Source organism: Macaca nemestrina, chromosome X (assembly GCF_043159975.1).
Source record: "Macaca nemestrina isolate mMacNem1 chromosome X, mMacNem.hap1, whole genome shotgun sequence".
Classification (NCBI taxonomy): Eukaryota; Metazoa; Chordata; class Mammalia; order Primates; family Cercopithecidae; genus Macaca; species Macaca nemestrina.
The window spans coordinates 35,846,354-35,860,690 of record NC_092145.1 but is presented as its reverse complement, the minus strand read 5'-3'; the positions used below and the strand labels follow the sequence as shown (position 1 = coordinate 35,860,690).

Here is a 14,337-nt window from a genome sequence, read left to right as displayed (position 1 = left end):
CTTCTATACTACCCAAAGTCAACAGTTATCATTAACAATTCAGTAGAAATAGATTGGAACAAGACTTCAAAGCGACTCTGCTCCACCCAAATTTAGAAACTCAATCTCGGATGAACAACAGCTTTTGATTTTAGAACCAGCTCTTACTTTTCTCTCATGTCATATGTGACGAAGTCCTCACTTGACACTTCCTCCTGCAAATTGCAATGCATGTCCTCACTGTCACCTTTTTTCTGACACTTTAATTTATAGAAATTGCAAAAACAATGAAATTGTACTTCCAATTCTGAACCTCTGATCAGATTCCTGCTTTGAGGCAAAACTTACTCCTTGCTGCACAGTCCTCTACTCTTCTTCTCTTTTTTTTGAGATAGAGTCTCGCTCTGTTGCCCAGGCTGGAGTGCAGTGACAAGATCACGGCTTACTGCAACCTCTGCCTCCTGAGTTCAAGCGATTCTCCTGCCTCAGCCTCCCAAGTACCTGGGACTACAGACACCTGCCACCATGCCTATATTTTCAGTAGAGACGGGGTTTCACCATATTGGCCAGGCTGGTCTCGAACTCCTGACCTCAGGTGATTCACCCGCCTCAGCCTCCCAAGGTGCTGGGATTACCGGCTTGAACCATCACACCTGGCCTCTCCTCTTCTTTTGTATGGCTAATACCACTTTCCTGCTTTCTTTCTACTGCTGAATCTCCAGACTTGGTTATGTCATCAGGATGCCAGAGTCGACCTTGGCTTCGAGCTCCTGGATGGTAACGCTGCATCCCTGGATGATCCTGAAGTACAATGAAATATGATACTGTTACAACAATGCTGCTAAGCTTTTACATGGGATTTTCAAGTCATAACTTATATATTAATATATACTAAAGTCCAGTCATTTAAGACCAAATATATGAGGGTGTGGTAAATGATAACCTGCTTACTTCCTCTCTCCATCTCCAGAGAAAAGCAACCACTTCCTAATTATTATTTTATAAGCCTGGTACAACTTATTTTTCTTAGAGACATGGTCTCATTTTGTCACTCAGGCTGAAGTGCAAATGGCAAGATCGTGGCTCACAGCAGCCTCGACATTCCAGACTCAAGCGATCCTCCCACCTCAGCTCCCTACTAGCTGGGATTGCAGGCATGCTTTACCACACTGGGCTAACTTAAAATTTTGAATAGAGATGGGGTCTCCCTAGGTTATCCAGGCTGACTTCAAACTCCTGAAGTTAAATGATTCTCCCGCCTTGGCCTCCCAAATGCTAGGATTACCTGCATGAGCCATCATGCCCGGCCCATTTCTTTTTCTTAATTAATTAATTAATTAATTTGAGACAGAGTCTCGCTCTGTCGCCCAGGCTGGAGTGCGGTGCCGCAATCTCAGCTCATTGCAACCTCCGCCTCCTGGGTTCAAGTGATTCTCCTGCCTCAGCCTCCTGAGTAGCTGGGATTACAGGTGCCCGCCACTATGCCTGGCTAATTTTTTGTATTTTTAGTAGAGACGGGGTTTCACCATGTTGGTCAGGCTGGTCTCAAACTCCTGACCTTATGATCTGCCTGCCTCGGCATCCCAAAGTGCTGGGATTACAGGTGTGAGCCACCACGCCTGGCCTTTTTTTTTTTTTTTTAGAGGAAGTTTCGCTCTGGTTGTCCAGGCTGGAGTGCAGTGGTGCAATCTCGGCTCACTGCAACCTCTGCCTCCCAGGTTCAAGCGATTCTCCTGCCTTAGTCTGCTGAGTAGCTGGGACTACAGGTGCACACCACCAAGCCCGGCTAATTTTTGTATTTTTAGTAGAGACGGGGTTTCACCATGGGGGCCAGGTTCGTCTCCAACTGCTGACCTCAAGTGAGCCACCATCTCAGCCTCCCAAAGTGCTGGGATTACAGGCATGAGCCACCGTGCCTGGCCTATAGTTACTAAGGACATGAAATTATGCTTTATGAGGAAGTGGTCCTCACCCCCCTTGCCTGCAACACAAGAAAGGAGAGCAACGGAACAAAGTAGAAGAAAGGTGGCGCTGGGAAAAGGATATCAATTCAAGACTGATGGTAAAAATTGCTTTACAGGAGGGAGGGCCTCCTGTGGTTTCACCAGTTGATCTGGTTGAGGGATTTTCTCCAGCGACACTTGCAGCTTAGGGGCAGGAGGCTCCCACACCACCCTGTGCTACTACGACCCTTCTGACATTGTCCATCATGATGTGATTATTGCTATTTGTTTCTTGCCAACACTGAAACATGAGTTCCACATGCACAAGGACTTATTTGAATCCTTGACCCCAGGGCCTGGCACACAATCAATGATTGGTACATGTTTGCTAAATGAATGAACAAATGGAAGAAATCTAAGAGGGTGGGGTGGGGATGGATGGTTTATCCAGAGCTGGACAGGCAAGGCAAGTAGAACAAAAGAGGGAGGTGCTGATATGAAAACTGCCTTGAGATGGCTGGCAACAGGCTAGACAAAGAGGCAAGGGATGTCAACTCATGCCTGGTGGTTCAGGAGCGTTGCTTCTCCTAAGGCCAACTCTTCTAACCTCTATCTTGGCTTCCATTTTCACCTGCCTTTGCAGGAAGCCTACAGTATTCACTGTCTCTTTCTCTTGAGTACTCATCCTTCTAGAGCTTACCTTTTGGCTTCTAAACTTACTTACTTTCTCATATTTAAAATAAAGCTTTATTAACACCATTAACCTATGTATCTCCATTTCTTTCACAGCTATATTAATCGGTTTTCACACTAGTAGAAAAAATACCCAAGGCTGGGTAATATATAAAGATAAGAGGTTTAATTATTTTATTTTATTTATTTATTTATTTTAATGAGATGTAGACTCGCTCTTGTCACCCAGGCTGGAGTGCAATGGTGTAATCTCAGCTGACCACAACCTCCGCCTTCCAGGTTTAAGTGCTTCTGCTGCCTCAGCCTCCTGAGTAGCTGGAATTAAAGGTGGGCATAAGCACACCCAGCTAATTTTTGTATTTTTAGTAGAGACGGGGTTTCTCCATGTTTGCCAGGCTGGTCTGGAACTCCTGACCTCAGGTGATCCACCGGCCTTGGCTTCCCAAAGCTGGGATTACAGGGGTGAACCACTAAGCCCAGCCGAAGAGGTTTAATTGACTCACAGTTCCGCATGGCTGGGGGAACCTCAGGAAACTTACAATCATGGCAGAAAGGGAAGTGGACACATGCTACATGGCAGCAGACTAGAGGTGAAGTGCGAGCATAGGAAAAACTGCCTTGTTTAAAACTGTCGTATCTCGTGAGACTTACTATCACAAGATCAGCATGTGGGAGACTGCCCCCACAATCCAATCACCTCCCACCAAGCTCCTCCCTTGACACACAAGGATTACAATTTAAGATGAAATTTGGGTGCGGGAACAGAGCTCATATCAACAGCCATATAAGAAGTCTTCAAAAAGTCCATGGAAAATGTGTATTATGAAGAAACTATGCATGGATTGCAAAATCTTTTGGCACCAAAATAAACTGGTACTAACTCGTCAAAAAATATCTTGACAGGATCTAGTTTGAGGCATTAAAAAGGAGAAGGAATCAGTTTGAAAAGAGCCCCTATCAGTGAAAAATGAATTCTGCTAAAATTGAAGGAAGAACAAACATAAAATTTAAGATGAAGCTTGGGTGGAAGAATGGTGAAATCACTGATGATTTACCACAAGTTTATGAGGACAATGCCCCTAAAGAGATCAGCAGTTTGCAAATGGATAACTTGTAAGAAGGGACAAGACGATGTTGACGATGAAGCCTGCAGCAGCAGGCCATCCACATCAATATGCAAGGGAAAAAATTAGGCTGGGCGCAGTGGCTCACTACTGTAATCCCAGCACTTTGGGAGGCTGAGGTGGGCGGATCACAAGTTCAGGAGTTCAAGATCAGCCTGACCAACATAGCGAAACTCCATCTCTACTAAAAATACAAAAATTAATCAGGCTTGGTGGCATGTGCCTGTAGTCCCAGCTACTCGGGAGGCTGATGCAGGAGAATCGCTTGAACCCAGGAGGCGGAGGTTGTGGTGAGCTGAGATCATGCCACTGCACTCCAGCCTGGGCAACAGAGTGAGATTCCTTCTCAAAAAACAACAACAAAAAAATCCTCTTTGTGCTTTAACTGAAAAGCATCAGCCGGGCATGGCGGGCCACCCCTGTAATTCCAGCACTCTGGGAGGCCACGGTGGGCAGGTCACCTGAGGTCAGGAGTTTCAGACCAACCTAGCCCACATGGTGAAACCCTGTCTGTAATAAAAATACAAAAATTAACTGGGTGTGGTGGCAGGTGTCTGTAATCCCAACTACTCGGGAGACTGAGGCAGGAGAATCATTGAACCCGGGAAGCAGAGGTTGCAGTGAGCCAAGATTGTGCCACTGGCCTCCAGCCTTCGTGACAGACTGAGACCAATGATTAACAGCAAAAACAACAGCCATCACCATAGACATCACAATTGGTTCAGCTTACAAAATTCTGACTGAAAAATTCAAAGTTGAGCAAACTTTCCACTCGATGGGTGCCAAAACCAGATCAGCTGCAGACAAGAACAGAGGTTGCAATGGAAATTTTAAACAAGTGACATTAGGTTGCTGCATATTAATTACGGTTTATGCCATGGAATGTCAAAAGCCGCAATTATGTTTGCACCAACCAATAGATCATGAAGCATCTATTGGGAAAGTGTAATAGGAGGTGATATGTGGGTTTCCCAGTATAACACTGAAGACAAAGCACTATCAAAGCAATGACTCTGAAGAGGTGGAAGTAATCCAGTCAAAACAAAACTGGACTGGTCAAGAGCAAAGGTCATGGCAATAGTTTTTTGAGCTGCTTGAGCAACTTTCCTTATTGACTTTCTGGAGGGTCGAAGAATAATAACACCTGCTTTTTTTTTTTTTTTTTTTTTTTGAGACCAAGTCTCGCTCTGTCACCCAGGCTAGACTGCAGTGGCACAATCTTGGCTCACTGCAACCTCTGCCTCCCAGGTTCAAGCTATTCTCCTGCCTCAGCCTCCTGAGTAGCTGGGATTATAGGCATGCACCACTATGCCTGGCTAATTTTTGTATTTTTAGTAGAAACAAGGTTTCACCATGTTGGTCAGGCTTGTCTCGAACTGCTGACTTCGTGATCCTCCTGTCTCAGCCTCCCAGAGTGCTGGGATTACAGGCGTGAGCCACCGTGCCCGAGCAACACCTGCTTATTATGAGAGTGTTTTGAGAAAGACAAAGCTTTAGCAGCAAAATGCCCAGGAAAGCTTCACCAGAGAGTCCTTTTCTACCACGGCAATGCTTCCGCTCATGCCTCTCATCAAACAAGGGCAATTTTGAGAGTTTCAATGGGAAACCATTAGGCATCCACCTTACAGTCAGGATTTAGCTCCTTCTGACACTTTTTTTGTTTCCTAATTTTAAAAAGTCTATAAAGGGCAACCATTTCTCTTCAGTTAATAATGTAAAAAAGATTTCACTGATGTGGTTAAATTCCCAGGACCTCCACTTCTTAGGGGATGGATGAAATGGCTAGTATGTAATTGTTGTGAACAAGAGACATACATACATACATAAATACATACATACATACATAAATGGCTAGTATCATTGCTTACAAAAGTGTCTTGACCTTGGTGGATCTTATGATGAGAAGTTTATATTTTTTTCTTTTATTTCTATTTTCCACAAACTTTTCTGTTTTTACTTTTTTTTTTTTTTTTTTGAGATGGAGTCTGGTTCTGTTGCCCAGGCAGGAGTGCAGTGGTGCGATCTTGGCTCACTGCAATCTCCACCTCTCGGGTTCAAGCGATTCTCCAGCCTCAGCCTCCTGACTAGCTGGGATTACAGGAGCCCTCCACTGTGCCTGGCTAATTTTTGTATTTTTAGTACAGACTGGGTTTCACAACGTTGGCAAGGTTGGTCTTGAACTCCTGACCTCAGGTGAAGTGCCCGCCTCGGCCTCCCAAAGTGCTGGGACTACAGGCATGTGCCAGCATGCCCAGCCTTTTTGTTGGTGGGGATGGAGTCTCCCTCTGTCGCTCAGGCAGGAGTGCAGTGGTGAGATCTAGGTTCACTACAACCTCTGCCTCTCGAGTTGAAGTGATTCTCCTGCCTGAGCCTCCCGAGAAGTTTGGACTACAGGTGTGCTCCACCAAGCCCAGCCCAATTTTTTTTTTGTACTTTTTGGTAGAGATGGGGTTTTACCATGTTGGCCAGGCTGTTCTCAAACTCCTGACCTCAGGTGATCCACCCACCTTGGCCTCCCAAAGTGCTGGGACTACAAGGCATGTGCCACCATACCTGGTCTTTTTTTGAGTGTGGTGGGGGTGGGGGTGCAGATGAAGTCTAACTCTGTCACTCAGGCAGGAGTGCAGTGGTGAGATCTCTGCTCACTGGAACCTCTGCTTCTTGAGTTCAAGTGATTCTCCTGACTGAGCCTCCCGAGGAGTTTGGACTACAGGTGCGCTCCACCAAGCCCGGCCAATTTTTTTTAAAATTTATTTTTATTTTTTGGTAGAGATGGAGTTTCACCATGCTGGCCAGTCTGGTCTCGAACTCCTGACCTCAGGTGATCCAACCGCCTCAGCCTCCCAAAGTGCTGGGATTACAGGCATGAGCCACTGCCCCTGGCCTCTGTTCTTTTAAAAATCTATATAAAGCTGGACACGGTGGCTTATGCCACCGTGTAATCCCAGCACTTTTCGAGGCTACAGTGGACAGATTGTTTGAGCCTAGGCATCTGGCAAACAGATGCCATGTTAGGAAGGGCTGGCAAGATGAATGAAAATCAGGCAAAAGCTCAAGGATGTTGTCTAAACATTTTGTTCTTATGGGACCAGAATAGTTGATGTAGTTTTGAAATTTGTCCCCACCTAAATCTCATGGAAATATAATCCCCAGTGTTGCAGGTGGGGCCTGGTGGGGTGTTTGGGTTATGGGGCAGATCCCTCATGGCTTGGTGCTGTCCTCTCCATAGTGAGTGCTTACAGAGCTGGTTGTTGTAAAGTGTGGCATCTCCTCCCCGCACTCACTCTCTTGCTCACTCTGTGATGTGAGATGCCTGCTCCTGCTTCACCTTCCACCATGAGTAAAAGCTCCCTGAGGCCTCCCAGAAGCTGAGAGATGTCAGATGCCATGCTTGTACAGCCTGCAGAACTGTGAACCAATTAAACCTCTTTTCTTATAAACTACCCAGTCTCAGGCATTTCTTTATAGCAATGCAAGAATACAGGAGTGAACCATGAACTGATCTTTGTCTGGTGGACAAAACAAAGACAATGCCTGTGAAAGCAGAAACTAATATCATTCATCTGCTTTCAATACTTCCAAGAGGCTAATTCAGTATCAAAAAATTTAATTTCTCAAAACTCACAGCTATTTACTAAAGTTACTCACTATACTTAGCTTCATAGTTGAATGCTGTTACTATGTATTGACATCAAAACAAAACACCTGAAACTAAAAGCTGATATGTAACAACAAGAGACATTGGTGCAGTTTCCTTCCTGGAGAGGAAGCACTCAGATCATGAGACCTGAGATGAAACAAACTAGATTGTCAAGAATCCAACAAGGACTACATTTTACCCCAGGCCGGGCACGGTGGCTCAAGCCTGTAATCCCAGCACTTTGGGAGGCCGAGACGGGCGGATCACGAGGTCAGGAGATCGAGACCATCCTGGCTAACACGGTGAAACCCCGTCTCTACTAAAAAATACAAAAAACTAGCCGGGCAAGGTGGCGGGCGCCTGTGGTCCCAGCTACTCGGGAGGCTGAGGCAGGAGAATGGCGTAAACCTGGGAGGCGGAGCTTGCAGTGAGCTGAGATCTGGCCACTGCACTCCAGCCTGGGCGGCAGAGCGAGACTCCATCTCAAAAAAAAAAAAAAAAAAAAAAAAAGACTACATTTTACCCCTTAATAGAAAAAATGCTGGAGACAAAATGAGATGTTTAAAAATATTCTTCATGCTAAGCTTATGTAAGCAAATAAAAAAACTAAAGTACTTTAGGACATTGGATACAGAAGTAACATTACTAAATGTTTGCATCAATGAAAGTTTGTTCTATCCTTCCCTGTACTTATACTACAAGGACATGCTTGTTGCTTCTACACTACCCAAAGTCAACAGTTACATTAGCAATGCAATAGAAATAGATGGGAATAAGGCTTCAAAGCGACTCTGCTCCACCAAAATTTAGAAATTCAATTCAGGATGAACAACAGCTTTTGATTTTAAAACCAGCTCTTACTTTTCTCTTGTGTCATATGTGATGAAGTCCTCACTTGACATTTCCCCCTGCAAATTGCAATGCATGTCCTCGCCATCAGCATTTTCTGACACTTTAATTTATAGGAATTGCAAAAACAATAAAATTGTACTTCCAATTCTGAACCTCTGATCGGATTCCTGCTTTGAGACAAAACTTACTCTTCTGTTGCGTACTCCTCTCCTCTTCTTTTCTTTCATTCTTTTTTTTGGGGCGGGGGAGATAGAGCCACCCTAGTGTCATCCAGGCTGGAGTGCAGTTGCATGATCATGGCTCACTGCAACTTCCACCTCCCGAGTTTAATCAATTCTCCTGCCTCAGCCTCCCGAGTAGCTGGGACTACAGGTGCCTGCAACTAAGCCCAGCTAATTTTTGTATTTTTAGTAGAGATGGGGTTTCACCATGTTGACCAGACTGGTCTCAAAGTCCTGACCTCAGGTGATCCACCCATCTTGGCCTCCCAAAATGCTGGGATTACAGGCGTGAGCCACCACGCCCGGCCTCTCCTCTTCTTTTCTATGGCTAATACCACTTTCCTGCTTTCTTTCTACTGCTGAATCTCCAGACTTGTCATCAGGGTGCCAGAGTCGACCTTGGCTTCGAGCTCCTGGATGGTAACGCTGCATCCGTGGATGATCCTGAAGTACAATGAAATATGATACTGTTACAACAATGCTACTAAGCTTTTACATGGGATTTTCGGGTTTTACTTTATATATTAATATATACTAAAGCCCAATCATTTAAGACCAAAAATGTGAGGGCACGGTAAATGACAACTTGCCCACTTCCTCTCTCCATCTCCAAAGAAAAGTAATCATTTCCTCATTATTATTTTATAAGGCTGGTATCACTTTTTTTTTTTTTTTTTTTTTTGGCGACTTGGTCTCATTGTGTCACCCAGGCTGAAGTGCCAGTGGCAAGATCGGGGCTCACTGCAGTCTTGACATTCTAGACTCAAGCGATCCTCCCACCTCAGCTCCCTAGTAGTTGGGATTGCAGGCACGTTGTACCACACTGGGCTAAGTTTTAAATTTTTTAATAGAAATGGGGTCTCCCTATGTTATCCAGGCTGGTCTCGAACTCCTGAAGTTAAATGATCTGCCTTGGCCTCCCAAAAGTTAGGATTACCTGCATGAGCCCTCATCCCTGGCCTATTTCTTTCTTTCTTTTTTTTTTTTTTTTGAGACGGAGTCTCGCTCTGTAGCCCGGGCTGGAGTGCAGTGGCCGGATCTCAGCTCACTGCAAGCTCCGCCTCCCAGGTTTACGCCATTCTCCTGCCTCAGCCTCCCGAGTAGCTGGGACTACAGGCGCCCGCCACCTCGCCCGGCTAGTTTTTTGTATTTTTTTTTAGTAGAGACGGGGTTTCAGTGTTCGCCAGGATGGTCTCGATCTCCTGACCTCGTGATCCACCCGTCTTGGCCTCCCAAAGTGCTGGGATTACAGGCTTGAGCCACCGCGCCCAGCCTGGCCTATTTCTTTCTTTTCTTTTCTTTTCTTTTATTTATTTTTTTTTTTTTGAGGTAAGTTTCACTCTTGCTGCCCAGGCTAGAGTGCAGTGGTGCCATCTTGGCTCATTGCAACCCCTGCCTCCTGGGTTCAAGCAATTCTCCTGCCTTAGTCTCCCAAGCAGCTAGGACTACAGGTGCATGCCACCATGCTGGGCTAATTTTTATATTTTTAGTAGAGACAGGGTTTCACCATTTAGGCCAGGTTCGTCTCCAACTGCTAACCTCAAGTGATCCACCCGCCTCGGCCTCCCAAAGTGCTGGGATTATAGGCATGAGCCACTGTGCCTAGTCTATAGCTATTAAGGACATGAAATTATGCTTTATGAGGAAGTGGTCCTCACCCCTCTTGCCTGCAACACAAGAAAGGAGAACAAGGCAGCAAATTAGAAGAAGAAAAGTGGCGCTGAGGAAAGGATATTAATTCAAGATGGATTTTAAAAATTGCTTAGCAGGAGGGAGGGCCCTCCTGTGGTTTCACCAGTTGATCTCCTTGAAGGGTTTTCTCCAGGATCACTTGCAGCTTAGGGGCAGGAGGCTCCCACACCACCCTGTACTACTACAACCCTTCTGACATTGTGCATCATGATCTGATTATTGCTATTTGTCTCTTGCCAACACTGAAACATGAGTTCCATATGCACAAGATTTATTTGAATCCTTGACCTCCAGGGCCTGGCACATAGTCAGTGATTGGTACATGTTTGCTAAATGAATCAGAGGGTGGAAGAAATTTAAGAGGGTGGGGTGGGGATGGGTGGTTTACCCAGAGCTGGACAGGCAAGGCAAGTAGAACAAAAGAGGGAGTTGCTGACATGAAAATGGCCTTGAGATGGCTAGCAACAGGCTAGACAAACAGGCAATGTCAGCTCACACCTCATGGTTCAGGAGCACTGTTTCTCCTCTAACCTCTACCTTGGCTACCATTTTCATCTGCCTTTGGAGGAAGTCTACAGTATTCACTGCCTCTTTCTCTTGGCTCTTCATCCTTCTAGAGCTTTCCTTTTGGCTTCTAAACTTACTTTCTCATACTTAAAATGATGCTTCAGTAAAACCATTAACCTATGTATCTCCATTTCTTTCATAGCTGTATTAGTTGTTTTCCCCACTGGTAGAAACAAATGCCTGAAAATGGGTAATATATAAAGAGAAAAGGTTTAATTAACTCACTGTTTCCCATGGCTGGGGGAGCCTCAGGAAATTTACAATCATGGTAGAAGGGGAAGTGGGCACGTCTTATATGGCAGCAGACTAGAGGTGAAGTGCGAGCATAGGAAAAACTGCCTTGTTTAAAACCATCAGACCTTGTGAGACTTACTCACTATCACGAAATAAGCATGTGGGAAACTGCCCGCCGACCCTGAATCCAATCACCTCCCACCAAGCTCCTCCCTTGACACATGAGAATTACAATTTAAGATGAGATTTGGGTGTGGGCGCAGAGCCCAATCTTATCAACAGCCATATGAGAAGTCTTCAAAAAGTCCACGGAAAATGTGTATTATCAAGAAACTATGCATGGATTGCAAAATCTTTTGGCACCAAAATAAACTGCTACTAACTCGTTAAAAAATATCTCGACAGGATCTACCTTGTGGCATTAAAAAGGAGAAGTCATCAGTTTGAAAAGAGCCCCTATCAGAGCAAAATAGATTCTGCTAAAATTGAAGGAAGAACAAACACAAAATTTAAGATGAAGCTTGGGTGGAAGAACGGTAAAATCACTGATGCTTTACCCAAAGTTTATGAGGACAGTGCCCCTAAAGAGATCAGCAGTTTACAAATGGATAACTTGTAAGAAGCGACAAGATGATGTTGAATATGAAGCCTGCAGCAGCAGGTCATCCACATCAATCTGCAAGGAAAAAAATTAATCCTGTTTGTGCTCTAACTGGAAAGCTTCAGCCAGACGCATGGCACCCCTGTAATCCCAGCACTCTGGGAGGCCAAGGTGGGCAGATCACTTGTGGTCAGGAGTTTGAGACCAGCCTGGCCAACATGGTGAAACTCCATATCTAAGAAAAATATAGAAATTAGTTGGGCGCAGTGGAGGGTGCCTATAATCCCAGCTACTTGGGAAGCTGAGGCAGAAGAATCATTGGACCTGGAGGTAGGGGTTGCAGTGAGCCAAGATCGTGCCACTGGCCTCCAGCTTGGGTGACAGAGTCAGGTTCTGTCTCAAAAAAAAAAAAAAAAAAAAAAAAAAAAAAGGCCGGGCGCGGTGGCTCACACCTGTAATCCCAGCACTTTGGGAGGCTGAGATGGGTGGATCACGAGGTCAGGAGATCGAGACCATCCTTGCTAGCACGGTGAAACCCCATCTCTACTAAAAATACAAAAAATTAGCCGGGTGTGGTGGCGGGCGCCTGTAGTCCCAGCCACTCGGGAGGCTGAGGCAGGAGAATGGCGTGAACCCAGGAGGCGGAGCTTGCAGTGAGCCGAGATTGTGCCACTGCACTCCAGCCTGGGTGACAGAGCGAGACTCTGTCTCAAAAAAAAAAACAAACAAAAGAAAAGGACCAACAATTAACAGCAGAAACAACAGCCAACAACACCATACACATTTCAATAGGTTCAGCTTACACAATTAAAAGTTGAGCAAACTTTCTACTTGATGGGTGCCGAAACCAGATCAGCTGCAGACAAGAACAGAGATTTCAATGGAAATTTTAAACAAGTGAGATATATTAGGTTGCTGCATATTAATTGCAGTTTATGGTATGGAATGTCAAAAGCTGCAATTATGTTTGCACCAACCAATAGATCATGAAGCATCTATTTGGAAAGTGTAATAGGAGGTTAAACATGGCTTTCTCAGTATGACTCTGAAGACAAAGCACAATCAAAATAATGGCTCCGAAGAGGTGGAAGTGGTCCAGTCAAAGCAAAACTGGACTGGCCAAGAGCAAAGGTCATGGCAATAGTTTTTGGAGCTGCTTGAGGAACTTTCCTTGTTGACTTTCTGGAGGGCCGAAGAAAAATAATGTCTGCTTATTATGAGAGTGTTTTGAGAAAGCCAAAGCTTTAGCAGCAAAATGCCCAGGAAAGCTTCACCAGAGAGCCCTTTTCTACCACGGCAGTGCTTCTGCTCATGCCTCTCATCAAACAAGGGCAATTTTGAGAGTTTCAATGGGAAACCATTAGGCATCCACCTTACAGTCGGGATTTAGCTCCTTCTGACTCCTTTTTGTTTCCTAATCTTAAAAAGTCTGTAAAGGGCACCCATTTCTCTTCAGCTAATAAATGTAAAAAATATTTCATTGATGTGGTTAAATTCCCAGGACCTCCACTTCTTAGGGGATGGATGAAATGGTTAGAATGTAATTATTGTGAGCAAGAGACAAAAATAAATAAATAAATAAATAGATAGAAAGTATCATTGCTTACCAAAGTGTCTTGACCTTGGTGGATGTTACATGTTACAATGAGAAGTTTATATTTGTTTCTTTGATTTCTATTTTCCAGGAACTTTTCTTTTTTCTTTTTTTTTTTTTTTTTTTGAGATGGAGTCTGGCTCTGTCGCCCAGGCAGGAGTGCAGTGGCATAATCTTGGCTCACTCAACCTCCGCCTGCCGGGTTCAAGTAATTCTTCTGCCTCAGCCTCCCGAGTAGCTCAGATTACAGCCCTTGCCACTGTGCCCGACTAATTTTTGCATTTTTAGTAGAGACGGGGTTTTGCCATGTTGGAGAGGCTGGTCTCAAACCCCTGACCTCAAGTGAAGTGCCCACCTTGGCCTCCCAAAGTGCTGTGACTACAGTTGTGTGCCATCACGATCGGACTTTTTTTTTTTTTTGCCGGGGGTGGGGGCGTTGGGGGGTGCTGAGTCTTGCTCTGTCGCCTAGGCAGGAGTGCAATGGTGTGATCTCTGCTCACTGCAACCTCTGCCTCCTGGGTTCATGCCATTCTGCTGCCTGAGCCTCCTGAGAAATTTGGACTACAGGTGCGTGCCACCACGCCTGGCTAAATTTTTTTTTGTATTTTTTGGTTGAGATGGGGTTTTGCCATATTGGCCAGGCTGGTCTCACACTCCTGACCTCAGGTGATCCATCTGCCTCGGCCTCCCAAAGTGTTGGGATTACAGGTGGAAGCCACCGTGCCTGGCCTCTGTTCTTTTAAAAATCCATATAAGGCTGGACACGGCGGCTCAGGAAGGGCTGGCAGGATGCATGAAAATCAGGCAAAAGCTCAAGGATGTTGTCTAAACATTTTGTTCTTATGGGACCAGAATAGTTGATGTGGTTTGGATATTTGTCCCCACCCAAATCTCATGGAAATATAATCCCCAGTGTTGCAGGTGGGGCCTGGTGGGGTGTTTGGGTTATGGGGCAGATCCCTCATGGCTTGGTGCTGTCCTCTCCATAGTGAGTTCTTACAGAGCTGGTTGTTGTAAAGTGTGGCATCTCCTCCCCGCACTCACTCCCTTGCTCACTCTGTGATGTGGGATGCCTGCTCCTGCTTCACCTTCTGCCATGAGTAAAAGCTCCTTGAGGTCTCTCAAAAGATGAACAATGTCAGAATGTCAGATGTCTTGCTTGTATAGCCTGCAGAACTGTGAACCAATTAAACCTCT

At 45.2% G+C, this 14,337-nt stretch overlaps 1 protein-coding gene across 3 annotated transcripts in view; it reads right to left on the bottom strand.

Moving 5' to 3' along the window:
• Nucleotides 1-8,677: 8,677 nt before the first annotated feature.
• Nucleotides 8,678-14,337, bottom strand: part of LOC105468399 (UPF3B regulator of nonsense mediated mRNA decay) — a 38,346-nt gene continuing 32,686 nt past the window's right edge. For all 3 annotated transcript variants that reach the window (XM_071089017.1, XM_071089018.1, XM_071089019.1), the window contains one exon: nucleotides 8,678-8,899. In XM_071089017.1, the coding sequence (XP_070945118.1) occupies nucleotides 8,693-8,899 (207 nt within the window). In that variant the 3' untranslated portion in view covers nucleotides 8,678-8,692. The remainder of the gene's footprint in view (nucleotides 8,900-14,337) is intronic.